This window comes from Marmota flaviventris, chromosome 8, assembly GCF_047511675.1.
Source record: "Marmota flaviventris isolate mMarFla1 chromosome 8, mMarFla1.hap1, whole genome shotgun sequence".
Classification (NCBI taxonomy): Eukaryota; Metazoa; Chordata; class Mammalia; order Rodentia; family Sciuridae; genus Marmota; species Marmota flaviventris.
Window position 1 is genome coordinate 105,672,463 of NC_092505.1, and position 18,652 is coordinate 105,691,114.

Here is an 18,652-nt window from a genome sequence, read left to right on the forward strand (position 1 = left end):
AAATAACAAATATTGTTTTGATGAAATGGATTAGAGAAACACATAATACTGTATCAAAATGAAAATTCTATGACTGATTTATAAGAAAAAGTTCTTAAAATTCAAAATGTGTGGATAATTAAATGCTTGCATAACAATTATAAACAGAATGTCCTGGAAAATTGGGTAAGTGCCTATATTATTTCCTTCTTCTTCATCACATCATCAATATTTTGAAGGGCTGGGGATTTAACCCAGGGCCTCAAACATGTTAAGCAAAAGCTCTATCAGTGAGTGAGCTACATCCGCAGCCCCTCAAAATTATTTTTAGTGGTAGACAGAAAATGAAAGGGAAATTAGAAGGTAAACTGTAACTGAACAAAAACATCCTTGTAATCTTCCAATTTTTATTCAAAGATACTGCTGAAAAAGGGCTTTGTGGAAACAAATTTTATGTAATGCTTTAGAGTTTAAAATTATGTAGCTTATATATATTTAAGTACTAATATGAGTACTAATATGGGCTCAAACTCAGTTTAAGGTGACACCAACATTGTTGACAGGGTTTTCTCCTCTGAAAATGACATTTTTTCTAGACAGACTCCAAGATCCTTCCCAAGTCCAAATGTCTCAATTTATGTTCTCCATTGCATCACACAGCTGAGTGTTTTTTCCCAAGGAAAAATGACCTTTTATGAACTGTTAAGATTTATTAAAAGGGCAACTCAAGTGTTTAAGGTTCACTGTCACTACAGTCATGATGCCAGTTGATGCTATGTTTTCTTTGAAGTCATAGAAATGAACCACAGGAGCCTTCTAACTTTGGAAATCACATGTTGTCTTTATTATAATTCTGCTGAGATCACTGCGATGGGAGATTACAGAGGGATATTTAGTCTGTAGCTATTAAAACCCCAAATCATAAAGTGTTTTGGCTCACCTGCAGGGCACTTCTCTGTTACTGAGATCTTCTATTTTAGTGATTAAGACAGAAAATATCTAAGTAGGGAGACAAACCTGAGAACCAAAAAGTTACCATAAAATTTACTTTTTCTTGCTCCCTTGATGTACCTGCTAATAATTGCAAATGTTGTATCTTCTTCCATTATTCTATCAAAAGGAGATTCATATATAGGGAGTATATAGGTAGACCCAAAGCAGCTGAATTTTTTCACCTCCCCCCCCCTTTTTTTGGGGGGGCGCGGGGTGGGGTGCTGAGTATTCAGCATGTGATTTTTATGTTTGTGAATTTTAAGCATTTACTCCTGCATTTGAGTTTTTATTCTTTTGTCCCACCTTTCCAAACCAATAGTACCTCTGTAGGTAGAATGCAAGAATTGCAGTCTACAAATCCGTCATGGTGTCTGTCACTAATGAGGCTGCTGCTGTTTCTGTAGGCTCCTGTAGTTCTCTACCATCTCCTCTCTTCCCCCATGTGGGATTACAGAAATCTTTGGCACAGTTGGGAACCTCCTGGGCCTGTAAACAAGACTCCCTAGAGGAACAGAGTAGTCCCTCCTTTGTGATGTCTTTAACTTCCTCCTATCAGGACCTCAGTAATCTGTTTTGGGACTATCATACTTTTTTTTTCTACTTCTTCCAGCATTAACTGCTTCTTCCCTCGAAAGTTATTTTTCTAATCTGCTCAGGCTTTTTTGTAAAACAAAATCCAGAGAGTAAGGAGAGCTAATTCTGCTTTCTTGTCACATGCATTAAAATTTTTGCAGTAGGGAAGCCTAGGGGACAACAGGTTGAGAAAATTAGATCTAAAAACATTAATGCTCAGCTATATTAATTTAATCCTAGAGGCAACTACCGTTATGGGAGGGAATAATTTCATAAAAGTATAGAGCATTTATTGCCATGCAAAGATACTTTTTTTTTTTTTTTTACCAGAAGCTAAAAAGCTATTAGGAAACTACAAAGTTTAAGTAACAAAAGTACAATAAAATTGAAATACACACACACACACAACCACACACATATAAATGCGCCAGCATGAAACGGTGGGTATCCCTAGAATCCACATTTCATAAACAACCTTTTAGGAAGATATGTCACAGCTGAATTGGTGAAGACACCTGAGATTGACTAAGGTCTCATTAATATTGTCTTGATTTCTGCTTTATATTCTCGTTGATATTTTTCTGTAATCTACTGGTTAAAAGCCTAATACCTGAATGTATTGGCAATACCAAATACACTAAGTCCATAGTTTTATCACAGCAGTAGATAAAAGAATTTTAGGCCAGGGAAGCTGTATTAGGAGGGTCTTGAGTTAACAGTTGAGAAACTATTCAAGAAAAAAAGGGGAAAGGCCTTTTGGCCTTTGCTTTCTAATCCTATGAGGAATTGGGTGCAGATGAACAAACTGTTAACTAAAAGCTGGTAATTCTTTTGCAACCGTCATCTCTAGGAAATTTCACAAAATGATAAAAAAAAAGGGGGGGGGGAAGAAGGGCGGGCGAGAGGACTTCCTAATGAGTCCTAAGGTTCCTACTAAATCTTTCACTTCTCTGAGTACAAGAGAGCTCTAAAGCCCCTTCTATGCTCAGTTACCCCGTGGGTCTAGGTCTCCAAAACGTGGAGGCAAAGGGCAACTCAGCTCAAAGGACGATGCACGTGTGCCCTCGGGGCTGTGGAGACTTCGGGGACCACGGAACTCCTGAGGTAACTATGGCAGTGCTTTAAAATCCTAGCATCACACCGTGGCAGCGTGCCTCCATGTAATAAACATTCCCACAAAGATCCCTCAAGAAACCATCAGCCGTCCTAGCGTAGCTCAGGCCCGCCCGACCCCGCCTCTCCCGCAGCCCTCAGCGCCAAGACGCTTCCTCAGGCGGGACCCCAGCCCGCGAAGCGCACCACACCCACCCAAGCGCCCCACAGCAGAGGAACTGCTCTCTCTCCCAGCACCTCTCCGAGTTTGGCCGCTTGCGCCTTTTGCGCAGGCGTAGAAAGCTGGGCGTCCGCCTCAGGCCGCGCCCTGTTGCTCACGCCCCACCTCTGCTGGCGCCAGCGGCCGTTTACTTTCGAACAGCGGCCCCGCGCTTTTTCCCATTGGCAGATGTTGCGCAGTTGAACGTTGCTTGGAGACTGCGTCTGCGCAGTCAGGCTCTGCAAGGCCCCGCCTCTTTGGGGCACCTGAAGTCCTGTGGGGCGGAGGAGGACTGGGACGCCTGGCACCTCTCATCTGGCGGTGCTGTGGTGTTCTGTGTCCTCGTGGTGGACTTACTTCGTCGCCCACCTCCTCGCGGTGAGTCTGAGGACTTTCTTTTCCGATCTGAGAAGGCGGCTGTAAGTCCCTTTTCTTTTGCTGTAACGCAGGCTGCTGTACTGGTGTATTTGGCGGGGAAGGTGGGGGCTTGATGATGGAGAGGGTGGGTGGGCTTGGGTGCTGCATCCATTCCCTTGTTTGCCACATGTGTTTGGGGAACAACTTCCCTTTCTCCAGTCTGGAACTGCATTGCTCTGAAGGAGAAGGTGCTCTGTTGGGGGTGATGGTGAGCTTAGCGGGACTATGCCGACAGGGTCAACCTTGGCGGAGCCTGGGGCGGGAGATCGCGGATGTGGAGGTGGCATGTTAGCTGGGAGCCTGAGGAGGTTTGTTAGAAACCTTCGAGAAGGGGAAGGAAGAGTGCTGCCATTTTGAGCCCCTTCTTTGTGTGAAGTTTTCACAGAGTTAACAGGGGAAGTTGTTAGTATGCCCATTTTGCAGATTTGAAACTTCACTTTTGAGAGTATTAGTTAAAACAGACCCAGAGTCCCACAACTTTTCTGTACCAGAACTGTGAGATTTGAATAACCTAAATCAATAGAGATTTGAGTGAGTGGTCAAGTCTTTTATGGATGCTACTTGTCTTCCTGTTAATTTTAAGCAATCTAAAATGACTGAATATTTTGTTCGTCGTCACCATGTTAGTTAAAGCGTCGAAAGCTCGTGAGATATTTGATGCCATTAAAAGAGTTCCTTTGTATGCCCGGCGCAGTGACCCACCCCTGTAATCCCAGCGGCTCAGAAAGCTGAGGCAGGAGGAGCACAGTTTCCAAGCCAGCCTCAGCAGTTTAGTGAGAGACCCTGTCTCAAAAAGGTCTGGGGATGGGGCTCAGTGATTTAAGTGCCTGGGCTCAATCCTCAGTACAAAAAAAAAAAAAAAAGTTCCTTTGTGTCAAAATTGGGTTTTCAAGATGCAATCGATAGCTCCACTTGCAGTCCAACAACTGTTGGCATTTGTCACTACTTTTCTAAAAACACAATGAGGTCTAAGTTCTGAAAGGTACACATCGAAGACAGTGAATTAGCAGTCATTCCCGTGACATCGTATTTAATATATTTTTTTGAGAAACTAAATCTGAATACTAAAGATAAAATTATTTTAATTTTAGAACAACAAAGAATCTGGAAAAGTTGGAGAAGATAAAGTATATCCAGTATCCGAAACAGGAGATCAATAAAGGAGGTAAACTCAGAGCTTAAGTGAATATAAAAGAGATTTTTATGATTTCATAGTGTATGATTTAAACTGTAAGGTGAAATTTAAAAGTCTCTTGAAAAAAGGTATACGTTGGTGGTGTATAAAATTATAACATTATAGAAGGAGCATAAAGTGAAAAGTAAATAATGCCATCATCTGACTTTAAAGGTAGTCATTGTTGACGCTTTCATACCATTCCAGAAATTTTACAAGGATGTGTACATCTCAACACACACACACACACACACAAATTGAATTATTTCATCCATGCAGATATGCAAATTAAATTTTTTGTTATTTGGATAAATTTTTATTATGCATTTACATATTGATCTCAATCATTTTTGGTGAGTCATAACTAGCTGTCCTTTGAAGGAAGGTATCATAATTTAATCAAGCAAGATGCAAATTTGACTTTAGGTAATGCTAATATTGACCTTTGAGTAAATATTTTGCTGAGTGTTTTTCACTATTTTCACTTTGAAAAGTATTAAAAAAGCAATTAAAACCTTAACTTTTCATTAATGCTTTCTTATTTTTGGGAAAAAACAGGTTGATATAATAAAAGAAAAAAGTACACAATGGGTAAAGAATTAAAATCATATCTGATCATAGAATTTTTTTCTTTTTAAGTTTGAGAGTTATGGTGATGCTTTATTATTTTTGTGTATATTTATACATGGCAAAGTAATTTCTAAAAATTTTCTCTTATGCTGGTCAGGTATACCTATCATTCCTAGCTATTCTGGAGGTTGAGGCAGGAGGTTGAAAGTTAAAAGTTACTGGGAAATTTAGAGGAGATCCTGACTCAAAATAAAATTTAAAAAGGCTGAAGATGTAGCTAAGTGGTAGAGCTCTTTCATGCATGAGGCTATGGATTCAATCCCCAGTGCCACATATACAAAAATCATGTATGTATGTAGGTGATAACAGTGGTAGCTTTTCTTAAGGAAGTCTTGAATTGCGTGAAATGCAGTTTTTATCAGGGCCACAAAGATGTGAGCCTCAGTCTGGGTGATGGCACCACTTGAATTTTCCTAGACTTACAGGTTTCTTACCAGAAGTCCTGTGATAAGTCATCTAACTCTGTAATATAGTAAATATCATTTCTTTTCAAATATTACAAAATCTAATAAATGTTTTATAACCATTCTCATGTTTGGAGATGAAAGACAGTAAAGGTTTATGAATTTGAAACCTAAAAAGTTGTTTACAGAGGAGAATGAGTATAGTATTTTTGCTGTTGTGTAATTCTCCTTCTATTATCATCATATCTGTTATCTTATATGCTGGTTAGATACTATGGAGGCACAAGTCAGCCCTTTCTGGTCAAAGACTTCATAAAAAGTTTGGAAGTTCAAACATGTTTTTGACATTTAAACACAAGAAATTTGTGAAATAATTTGTAAGTAGATAATTCAGCTTCATTTTTCTGAGATTTAAAAAATATTCATATTTCTTGGTGCTTTCAAAAAAAGTGGGAAACTTGAACTAAGTAGTTAAGCTTTTAGTACTCACTGGAGGAAAATATGTGTCTTTGATTTTACGTTTTTTTTTTTTTTTTTCTTTTTGTATCAGGGATTGAACCCAGAGGCACTTAACCACTGAGTCACATCTCCAGCCCTTTTTTATATTTTATTTAGAGACAAGAGTTTTGCCGAGTTCATCAGGGCCTCACTCAGTTGCTGAGGCTGGCTTGGAACTCAGGATCCTTCTCCCTCAGCCTCCCAGACTGCTGGGCTTATGGGCGCGTACCACTGCACCCAGCAACTTTTTTGTGTGTGTTTTAAAAGCATGAAATAATATAAACTGATTTTGAGATTATTTTGGCAGAGGAAAGACTTGATAATAATCATGACAGTTAAAAACTTTTTTTAGGTTTTTTATTGTATTAAAATACATAACATGGGGCTGGGGTTGTGGCTCAGTGGTAGAGCACTTGCCTAGCTTGTGTGAGGCTCTGGGTTCGAGCCTTAGCACCACATAAAAATAAACAAAAAATAAAGGTATTATGTCCGTCTACAACTAAAAACTAAAAAACTAAAAAAATAAAGGTATTGTGTCCAACTACAACTGAAAAAATATTTAAAAAAAATAAAATACATAACATGATTTTAATATTTTTTTAAAAATTCAGTTTCTTTTTTAAAAATTTTTTTTTTAGTTGTACATAATACCTTTATTTATTTTTTTGTGGTGCTGAGGAGTGAACCCAGGGCTTCACACATGCTAATCAAGCGCTCTACTGCTGCTGAGGCACAACCCCAGCCCTAACATTTAAACTATTCATTTTAAGAAATGTACAGTTCAGTCGCATTATATACATTCTCATTTTTTTTTTTTTTGGTAACTATTTCCAGAATGTTTTCATCTTCCTAGACTGAAGTTCTGCACTCATTAACCAATAACTACAGTCTCCCCTCTCTCAGGTCCTGACAACTGCCATTCTACTTCCTTTCTCTGGATTGCTTACTTTTTTTCAGATCTAATGTGAAAAATGGATTTTTTCTTCCATTGACATAATTGAATGAATTGTATTAGTAGATTTTCTGCTACTGAATTAACTATTTAGTACTGGTAGAGTGGTAGAATATTATGTGTGTACACACAAGTGAGTGCACGCACATGCTGGGGATTGAATCTAGGGCCTCCCTCATGCTAATCATGTTTACCACTGAACTACTCTTTTAGCCGAGTCACGATACAATATTTTTTTATACTCCTGAATTGTTTTTGTTAATATTGTGTGTAGGATTTTACATCAGTTTCCTTTTTTTTTTTTTGGTTCCAGGGGTTGAACCTAGGAGTGCTTAGCCACTGAGCCACATCTCTACCCTTTTTTAAAAATTTTTTATTTTTGAGACAGGGTCTTGCTGAGTTGCTGAGGCTGGCTTTTAACTTGTGATCCTCTCTGATTCCGCCTCCTGAACTTCTGGGATTACAGGTGTAGGGTGTCCTGCTGGCTTAGTTTCCATTTTTGAAATTGGCCTATTTTTAGTTTATATTCTGTTAGATTTTGGAATCCTGTTATACTGTCTTCAAAACAATTTGCAAACTTCTTATATTTACTTTCTGTTACAGTTGAGCAAGAAATTGTTTCTTTAACATTTGACAGAATTCAAGAGACTCTTCCCTCCTTCCACCCCTCAGTAGATACCCTATGAGCCCTGGTCCTGGTCCCAGAGTATTTTGGAATCCAGCAGGTATTTCTTGCACATATTAGGCAAGAGCTTGACCAGTGAGCTACATCCCCATCCCCATTCCTTTTTTTTTTTTTTTAAAGAGAGAGTGATAGAGACAGAGAGAGAGAGAGAATTTTAATATTTATTTTTTATTTTTCGGCAGACACAACATCTTTGTTTTGTATGTGGTGCTGAGGATCGAACCCGGGCCGCACGCATGCCAGGCGAGCGTGCTACCGCTTGAGCCACATCCCCAGCCCCCCCCTTTTTTTTTTAATAAAAATTTGAGAAGGTTGTTGCTCAGGCTGGCCTTGAACTTGGGATCCTCCTACCTTACTCTCTTGTGTGGCTGACATTACAGGATTGTGTTATTACCTAGCTTTAAAACAGCAAGTATTAAAACATAGTTTCTATGGATCAGAAATCTAGGAGTGGCTTAGCTGGTGCCTTATGTCCGCTGCCACTTAATGAGTTTGAAGTGAAGCTGTTGGAGTCATAGACTTTACTGGGCCTGAAGTATTGCTTTCAAGCTCACTTATGTGGAAGCTTGCAGTCTTAGTTCCTTGTGGGGTATTATACTTAAGGGCTTAGTTCCTCATCATACCAAGTGTGCCTTGGTCTGCTTATAACATTGGTAGCTTGTTTCCCTCAGTGAGAGTGCTTCAAGAGAGGTAAAGAGACAGAAGCTGTGGTCTTTTATTACTTACAGGTGATAATAGTACCCTCACTTCTGTGTATTTTTTGTGTTAAAAGGGAGTCACTTGGTTCAGTCCACACTCAAGGGGAGGAGATTAGAAAAGAACCCAGGAAGTAGAGGTTGTTGGAGGCCATTTTAGAGGCTGACTGCCTATCACGGATAGCTAAGGCTTGTTTATTTATTAAAATAAACAAACCAGCTTAAGAGGGTAAGGTTTGCACTCTAACAATTTATTTTTGGTACTGAAGATTGAACCAGGGTGCTCAACCACTGAGCCACATCCCCAGGGCACCCCCCTTTTTAATATTTATATATTAAAAAGTTGTAGGTGGACACCATATTTTTATTTATTTTTATGTGGTGCTGAGGTTTGAACCCAGTGCCTCACCCATGTGAGGAAAGGGCTCTACTACTGAGCCCTAGCCCCAGCCCTTTTAATATTTTGAAACAGGGTCTAGCTAAGTTGCTTGGGGCCTCAGCAGGCTGCCTTTGAACTTGAAATCCTTTTGTCTTGCTGTGATTACAGGCGTTCATTACTGTGCCTGGCTTTACTCTTGTAAGTTTGTGTTTTCTTTCTTTTTTTCTTGTTGATATTGGGAATGAACCCAGGACCTCATTCATGCTAGCACTCTTGCCACTGAGCTACATCCCACTACAATTTTAATTTTTCTAGTACCTTTATTATTTTATTCAGGTTGTTTTTTGAGAAATGGGGTCTGGCTGTGTTGCCCAGGCTGGTATTGAACTTGTGGGCTCAAGTGATTCTCCTGCCTCAGCTTACAAGGTAGCTAGGAGTATAAACATTTACTGTTGTACTTGACTCAAACTGTTTTTTAGCAGAATCTTCATTTTTATATTCCTTCTTTTTTTCTTTGATTAATGAAAGTATATGGCTTCAGTTTTGTCTGTAGAATTTTTTTTTCACTCATTATATATATTCTGGTTATCTACTGTGTAACAAAATTCTGAAGGTTTGGCTAGTTGTATGTCCAAGAAGTTTTTTTCACTAACATATCTGACATCTCATTGCTTTTCACCTGGCCTCTCTTCAGCAGAGTATCCTAGATTTCTATTCTTTTTTTTTTTTTTAATTTATTTTTAAGTTTTAGATGGACACAATATCTTTATTTTACATTTATGTGGTGCTGAGGATTGAACCTAGTCCCTTGTGCATGCTAGGTTGAGCACTCTACCACTGAGCCACAACACCAGCCCTAGCCTAGATTTCTTATATAGCAACTGGTTGCCAGAATTCTTCCTCTTTTTTTTTCTTAATTGACAGTTCTGGGGATTGAGCCCAGGTCCTTGAGCATGCTAAGCAAGCACACTGTACCACCGGGCAACACACCCAGCCCAGTCAGACATCTTAAGGGCTATACCTAGAACTCAAAACATTGCTTCAACCGTATCCTATTGGTCAGAGCCATCCCTTATTTTCCTAGGGGGAGAATAGATTTCATCTCTTGACTGGAGAGTAGCAAAAAGGGCACATCATAGAAAGCATATATGAGAGATAATTGTGGCCATTCTTTTTTTGAAAATTAGGATCATCCAAAAAAATTAGGATCATCCAGAGGAGAATCTTGAGACCATTATAGTTTTGTTTTGCTTTTTTCATCCTGCCTTTCTGCCTGTGTGCTTGTAGGGTTGTCTATGTATCTTTAACATTTTATACATTTTTTAAAAAATTTAGGGGTTTAGCAAAATTGCCCAGTCTGGCCACCAGCTTGCAGTCCCACTTCAGCCTCTAGTAGTTTGGGATTCAGGCTAGAGTCACCACAGCTGGCTAACATATTTTTATTTGCATGTTAATGATTAAAAGTGAAACCACTGTGTAATAATAAAAATAGCAGACCCTTGCCCACACTTTCCCTACTCATGATTTCTACTGTCCAGAAATAAAATCATCTCTTTTAACTGTTTCTTTTGGTATTTACTTCTGTATTTTCAAATAATATGCTTTTACTATTTTTTTCCCCCAAGTATGTAATGGCTTTCTTATAAGGGAAGATTAATAATTAGTTTTTGCTGGGCACAGTGGCCCATTCCTGTAATCCCAGGGATTTAGGAGGCTGAGACAGGAGAGTTTGAGGCCAGCCTGGACAACCTAGTGAGACCTTGTCTCAAAATAAAAAATCAAGGGGGTGGGATTGTGGCTCAGTGATAGCTCACCTGTTATGTGTGAAGCACTGGGTTCGATCTCAGCACCACATAAATATAAAATAAAGATAATGTGTCACCTCAAACTAAATAATAAAAAAATAAATAAAAAAAAAGTCAAAAAAGAGATGGGAATGTAGCTCAGTGGTAGAAAGTCCCTGGGTTTCAATGCCCAGAAACCTGACCCTACCCCCTCCAAAAAAAACCCCACATTTTTTTGTTGCTCTGGTAAAATCAGTTTTATGATATATGTGTGTGTGTGTACACATGTAATGTAATATGACTATGTTAATAAAACAGCTAGGATATATAATATTATTCTCTTTTTATATCTATTCCTTTTTCCTAAATTTAGTTTTTTTTTTTATGACCTCTCAGTATGTTCAAGTACATGAAAAATGTTGTCAGTTCCTTTATTTACCTAAAGACACCCCTGTATGTCTTTTTTAGACACACTGTTCTTTAGGACTGTACTGTTGTTCTGGACTTTGTTTCCTTGTTATCCTGATGAGAATTATTTTCTTTTCTCCTGCAGTAGCTTCATTAAGAATGATTGGCAGGGTCTCATTTGTGAGAGGTTTCATGTCTAGTTACCTTTATATCAAAATGTATTTTAGGTTCCATTAAGGAAGGCTTTTTGTCCCCTGAGAATATCGAAAGCATTGCTTCATTGTTTTCTAGTTTCCAGTGTCATTATTGATGTTTTCACTTTCTAAAACTTAGTAAATTTAAGAGGTTCATATAAAGTTGTCATCCCCTCCACCCCACTGCAGGTTGCATAAAGTTTTATTTTTTTGGTGCATAAAGTTTTATTTTTTTGTTAAAAGCAGCTTTATTGGGTTGTAAGAGGCACAACAAACTGCATCCATCTCAACTGTATAATTTTTTTTTTTAGCTATTAGGTTATTATCTCTTTTTTAAATTTATTTTTTATTCTAATTTGTTATATATGTCAGCAGAATGCCTTACAATTCATATTATACATATAGAGCACAATTTTTCGTATCTCTGATTGTATACAAAGTATCATCACACCATTTGTGTCTTCATACTACTTAGGGTAATGAGGTCTATCTCATTCCACCGGCTTTCCTACCCCCATGCCCTTTCCCTTCCCCTCCCACCCCTTTGCCCTATCCAGTTCATCTAATCCTCCCATGCTCCCCCTCCCAACCCCACTGTGAATCATCCTCTTATATCAGAGAAAACATTTGGCATTTTTTTGGGGGGGATTGGCTAACTTCACTTAGCATTATATTCTCCAACTCCATCCATTTACCTGCCAATGCCATGATTTTAGTCTCTTTTATTGCTGAGTAATATTCCATTGTGTATATATGCCACATTTTCTTTATCTATTCATCTACTGAAGAGCATCTAGGTTGGTTCCATAGTTTAGCTATTGTGAATTGTGCTGCTATAAACATTGATTTGGCTGTGTCCCTGTAGTATGCTGTTTTTAAGTCCTTTGGGTATAGACCAAGGAGTGGGATAGCTGGGTCAAATGGTGATTCTATTCCCAGTTTTCCAAGAAATCTCCATACTGCTTTCCATATTGGCTGCACCAATTTGCAGTCCCACCAGCAATGTATGATTGTGCCTTTTAATCCACATCCTCGCCAACACTATGTTGAGATGTAATGTAGTTTTGATTTGCATTTCTCTAGTTGCTAGAGTTGTTGAACATTTTTTTTCATATATTTGTTGATTGATTTTATATCATCTTCTGAGAAGTATCTGTTCAGTTCCTTGGCCCATTTATTGATTGGGTTATTTGTTTTTTTGGTGTTTAGCTTTTTGAGTTCTTTATATACCTTAGAGATTAGTGCTCTATCTGATGTGTGAGTGGTAAAAATTTGCTCCTAAGATGTGGGCTTTCTATTCACCTCACTGATTGTTTCTTTTGCTGAGAAGCTTTTTTTGTTTGAATCCATCCCATTTATTGATTCTTGATTTTAATTCTTGTGCTATTAGAGTCTTATTAAGAAAGTTGGGGCCTAATCCCACACGATGGAGATTTGGGCCTACTTTTTCTTTTATTGGACACAAGGTCTCTGGTTTAATTCCTAGGTCCTTGATCCACTTTGAGTTGAGTTTTGTGCATGGTGAGAAATAGTGTTTAATTTCATTTTGTTGCATATGGATTTCCTGTTTCCCCAGCACCATTTGTTGAAGAGATTATCTTTTCTCCAGTGTATGTTTTAGACACCTCTGTCTAATATAAGATAACTGTAATTATGTGGGTTAGTCTCTGTGTCCTCTATTCTGTACCATTGGTCTACAGTGTCATACTGATTTCTGGAAAAATAGTGCCCAAGTGTGATAGCAACCTGTAATCCTGTAGTTCTTAGGCAGTAACCAGTCAGAAAGTTCCTGGCCTTATTAAAAAAAAAATTTTTTTGGCATGTCCCTTTTACGTTGTGATTTCTATCTAATTTGATACCCACAGTTTTTAAGAAATCTGCAAGAGGGTAGTCAGAATAAAATTTGATTTCACTGATATTTAAATTTAATCTGTAAGTTTCTGGTTAAATTTTAATAAAAATTCTACATACTGTAGCAGTAACTTTGAGACCATGATTTTTTATTCTATTATGTTCCATTTTATATAAGCACTGGAGATGGCTTATTATTATTATTTGAATATTCTCATTCTAAAGAAAATCAAGCTTTTGGGTCCCTAAATACATTCTCAGAGAAGTTTTCTCTAGCATTTTGACAAGTATACAAAAAGGGCTTTGGAATGAAATGTTAAGATTTTTTAGGGTTAGTTATGCTAGTTGTACATTAAATAACTCTAATAATATTAAATCTAGGTTGAATGTCTATTTAAATTTTATTCTAGCTGCTCTGTGTATTCCTTCATTGTGCATTATGACATCACTGAAATACTCTTGAGAAATATGTTTGTTTTTCTTGGATGGTGTTTGAATGACTTCAGTGTCTCTGTAGGTGTGAGTAGAGTGGTAAAGGTTTTCCAACATGCATTCACTTGAATTTATCTGCAGTGACTATTATCTTCTATGCTATTGTCCAATTAACTTTAGTTTCCTGGAATGCTTCACAATTCAAATTTAGTCTCTGTATGACACAGCTTGGCTCGTTAGGGATCTGAATTTTGTCAGTCTGAATAGAGTATTTCCTGATGGACTCTCCTGCTAAAGCTTTTCCTAAATAGAAATTTTGCTATTAAAAAAACTTTTAAGATTCAACCAATGGGGAATGAATGTTTAATGTGTTAAGTTGTGTGTGTAGACTGTAGAAATATAGCATAGTTTAGACATAATTCCTATCCTTATTCAATTTTTTTTTTAATTGAATCTAGGAATGCTCAACCGCTGAGCTACATACATCTCTAGACCTTTATTTCTCGAGACAGGGTCTCACCAAGTTGTCAAAACTGGCCTCCTTGTGATCCTACCACCTTACTTAGCCTCGAAAGTTGCTGGGATTGTAGGTCTGGGCTACTGTGCCTGGTACAAAATTCTTATAAATCTCTTATGTGCTAGGAAATAAAAGTGCAATAAGATTAACAGAGTCCTAAACTGGTGCAGAGCCAGCTTCATGCTGAAGGATAGGAGTTTGGTATATAGTAAAGGAAGCTAAACAGCTAAAGTCTACAGAGGTTTTTAATCTTTCTTAAAAGTGTATTTAGTTATTTTTAGATGCTGTTTTCACAGACTTTTAATCTAAAAATCTGGTGTAATACAGGAGGATTTGATATTCAATAGTATGTTACATGAATAGCACTTGGATTTTCTTGTTTTGTGTGTTTTAACAGTGATATAACTTTTTTTTTTTCCATCAAAGGGGTAAGTCAGGCTTCTGTTGTTGAAAATATCAATAGCTTGCGAAGAAGTCGTTACTCGTGTCAGTAAATTTCTGAACTATTACTGGATTTATTTTTCTGTCTCATACACATTTTTTAGTGAAGGAAAGATGATTAATGGTGTCCTTTATCTTCTTTAGCATCTTTACTTTAGTTTTTCACTACTCAGTGCTTCAGAGTCATCAGAATCAACTTTTTCATATTTCGAACTGATTTTTATTTCAAGGTCTATTTAAAATCCTTTTCCAAATATTCAAGTTAAAATTATTGCTTTAGAAAATTACACTGTGGACTGGTTTAATTCCTAGCTCATTGGTAAAGGGCTTTCTTAGCATGTACAAGGCTATGTTCTGTTTTCAGCACTGCAAAAACAGCAGCATTCATCTATAATCCCAGCAATTTGGGAGACTGAGACAGGATTGCAAGTTAGAAGTCAGTCTAGGCAATTTAGTGAGATCCTATCTAAAACAAACAAACAAAAAAGGACTAGGTTGATTCAGTTCCCAGTACAAAAAGAACAAAACATGAATGAGCCAACTGGGGACTATGTTTCCTTTTGAATTAAAGAACTGAGCCAACTCGAAGCATGTTTTTTCCTTTTGAATTAAAAAATATTATATTGCTAACTCTGTGTAACATTATGTAGTAGAAATATTTATTTTTGTTTATTCATTATATACATATCTTTTGACAATGCAAACTTTCTTATTGAAAATGTTAAAAATTCATTTAGCTATAAACTTTGATTTTAGCATAATGAAAAAAAAGTTGCATATAGTAGTTGTAATTAGATTTCAGCAGAATATTTTGAATTTTTCTTAAGTCTTCAGTACATGGTAACAAATTTAAACGACTAATTTGAAGCATTGTATTACGAACTAATTGGAATCATTTTGCTTGGGTTGACTTTTCAATAAACTCTTAAAGATTATCAATTCAATATTAGATTAGGATTTGAATTACTAAGAATGTCATTTTTAAAATTTTTAATAATTGTCCTTTTCAGTGACAAGTATAGTGGAGGTTAATGACTGAAACTTTATATAATAGATGTATTTGTTATATGTAAACTTTAAATATACTTCTTTTTCTTGACAGGAAATGCACAATTTTGAGGATGAGTTAACGTGTCCCATTTGTTACAGTATATTTGAAGATCCTCGTGTACTACCATGCTCTCATACATTTTGTAGAAATTGTTTGGAAAATGTTCTTCAGGCATCTGGTAACTTTTATATATGGAGACCTTTACGAATTCCACTCAAGTGCCCTAATTGCAGAAGTATTATTGAAATTGCTCCAACTGGTATTGAATCATTACCTGTTAATTTTGCATTAAGGGCTATTATTGAAAAGTACCAGCAAGAAGACCATCCAGATATTGTCACCTGCCCTGAACATTATCGGCAGCCATTAAATGTTTATTGTCTACTAGATAAAAAATTAGTTTGTGGTCATTGCCTCACTATAGGTCAACATCATGGTCATCCTATAGATGATCTTCAGAGTGCTTATATGAAAGAAAAGGACACACCTCAAAAACTGCTTAAACAGTTAACTGATACACACTGGACAGATCTTACTCGTCTTATTGAAAAGCTAGAGGAACAAAAATCGCATTCTGAGAAAATGGTCCAAGGTGATAAGGAAGTTGTTCTCCAGTATTTTAAGGAGCTTATGGATACATTGGAACAGAAAAAAAAATTTTTCCTAACAGCTCTCTGTGATGTTGGCAATCTGATTAATCAAGAATATACTCCACAAATTGAAAGAATGAAAGAAATAAGAGAGCAGCAGCTTGAATTAATGACAGTGACAACTTCATTACAAGATGAGTCTCCACTTAAATTTCTTGAAAAAATTGATGATGTCCGCCAACGTGTGCAGATCTTGAAACAAAGACCACTTCCTGAGGTTCAGCCTGTTGAAATTTATCCTCGAGTAAGCAAAATATTAAAAGAAGAGTGGAGCAGAACAGAAATTGGACAAATTAAGAAAGCTCTCATTCCTGAAATGAAAATCTCTTCAAAAAGAATGCCATGTTCCTGGCCTGATAAGGATGAAAAAGAAGTAGAATTTTTTAAAATTTTAAACATTGTTATAGTTACACTAATTTCAGTGATATTAATGTTGATACTCTTTTTCAACCAACACATAATAACCTTCTTAAATGAAATCACTTCAATATGTTTTTCTGAAGTCTCTCTGTCTATTTACCAAAGTTTATCTAACAATCTTAATGATTTAAGAAATATACTGTGTCATACCTTATATTTGCTAAAGGAATTCATGTGGAAAATAGTTTCTTATTGAAAACTTAAATCAGAATTGTAAATAGGCTCATTGTATATAGCAGAAGCTAACCACTGCTAAATGGAGAAATAGGGGTAGCATAAATAGCAACCAAACTTGATTTGCAACAAATATAAATATATAGAAATGTTAAAACTTATGCTTTTGTTGAAGAGATGTCAGACATAATAGTTAAGTCATAATTAGAAAACTACAATAAAATCTAGTAATTGATTTGGAAATTAATTTTTATTGGTTTGAATGAAAGAGGTTGATTTAAAGCTGCTGGGACTATTTAAACATTTTATACTATTGGCTTTGCATCTTTCTCTCTGTATAGTTTTTAGATTAAAAGATGGCAAAATTCTCAAAAAAAAAAAAAAAAATCCTTAAAAGTTTGAAGCCTTTGAATGGATGAATAAGGATGTTAAAAAGATTAAAAGGTTAAGCAGCAAAGTCTTGTGACAAAGGACTGCTTTAAGATCTTTTTGGTCAAACAGAACTAGATAAAGAGTGCCAAAATGTTTAATACCTTTCCAAATAAAGCTTTTGGATAGTCAATGTTAGTGAACAATGACAATTTCTAATATTAAGATTTGTCATTCGGGAGCTGGGTGTGGTGGTATGGGCCTGTAGTCCTAGTTATTTGGGAGGCTGAGTTATAAGAATCTCAAGTTCAAGGTCAGCCTGGGCAATATAGCAAGATCCCCTCCCCCAGCTCGTTTCTCAAATTTTTTTTTAATTTTTTTTAAGAACTGGGGTTATGGCTCAGTAGTGGAGCTCTTGCCTATGTGATCTACAGCACTACCAAAAAATATTTTGTAATGTTTTAGTCAAATCAGTTCTTGGATAAAAACTGTAAAACGTGTTACTAGATAGTCATGCTGATGATATACTTCATTTCCAACAGATTTTGATAGCATTATATTCATCTTAAAAAAATAAAATTTTGTCACATGTTCCCATGGGTAATGCAAATTTATATTGAACTTTTCTCAAGGGAGGAGCCTATTAAGCCAGAACTCAAATTCCCTTAATGGGCTGTAGTTGTGGTGCTTGCTGGAGGACTTTTAGCCCATTACCTGTGAAATCCAGAGCATACAAACTCATTTGCTTTCCAAAAATCGCAGACTGGCTGCTCTTGGATGCCCTTTCTGGGCCTTACTTGGTTCAGAGACTTTCCAGGTCAGTAATGTTCTTAGCCCTACAGATTATGTATAGCTAGGTTATAATGAATGAATGAAACTTTGTTCAGGGAACTAGTTCTAAAGAACTCCTAAGGTCTTATTACCAGCTGAGACTAAGTCAACACAGATGATGGCATTACATTAATATAGGATCACAATTGGTCTACATTCAGCACAATCATTGTGTGGTCAGAACATTGGAAGGGTGTTAATGAGAGGTGAGTTATGTCCAGCTATTAAAGACAATTGTAAGAAACAGCGGTATCTGGTACATAGACTTAAGCACTAAATGTTTGCTTAGAAATCTAAAAAAACAATAAAGGACATTGTAGTTTAATGACCATTAAGATCAAATTCAATTATCCTATGTTTCCAGTGTTAGCTTAACCCATTTTTTTGCACATAAGAAAACACACAAGGTCATATAGGTAGTAACACATGGGAGAACCCATGGATTCTTTTCAGTTTATGCTCAAATTGAATTGGCCAAGACTAATTAATAAATTAGGTGTTCTAAGAATTACTTGTAGCTAGAAATCAAAGTGTATGCCCATTAACAGCAATACAGCAATTTAGGCTTGACATTAATGAGACTACTATGCTTCTTTTGTATTTCACAGGATGAGACTGTACCCCTTTAAGTACATAATCTTGAAATTTTCTTATGTGTAAGTAATTCATTTTAATAAACTCCTTTTGGTATTTTATTTGCATTGACTGGCTTAATGAGGTGGTCAAAATTAGGATGGTAGCTTTGGAATTTTCATATGGGCATTAGGTATTTTGGTCTTAGCTGTTCAATAATTTCATTCATTTCTCTCTCCAATTTTAGTACTTGATTATAGCAGTGC

General features: G+C 36.6%; 1 protein-coding gene across 4 annotated transcripts; it reads left to right on the plus strand.

Annotated features, from left to right (window-relative positions):
* Positions 1 to 3,118: 3,118 nt before the first annotated feature.
* Trim59 (tripartite motif containing 59) lies at positions 3,119 to 18,508 on the plus strand. Of its 4 annotated transcripts, none has more exons than XM_027933648.2 (3): positions 3,119 to 3,276; positions 4,366 to 4,439; positions 15,421 to 18,508. In XM_027933648.2, the coding sequence occupies exon 3, from the start codon at positions 15,424 to 15,426 to the stop codon at positions 16,633 to 16,635; it is 1,212 nt and encodes a 403-aa protein (XP_027789449.1). In that variant the 5' UTR covers positions 3,119 to 3,276; positions 4,366 to 4,439; positions 15,421 to 15,423; the 3' UTR covers positions 16,636 to 18,508. The 4 variants fall into 4 exon arrangements, with proteins under 4 accessions (XP_027789449.1, XP_027789448.1, XP_027789450.1 ...); XM_027933647.2 differs by having other exon boundaries at positions 3,119 to 3,235; XM_027933649.2 differs by lacking the exon at positions 4,366 to 4,439.
* Positions 18,509 to 18,652: the final 144 nt, after the last annotated feature.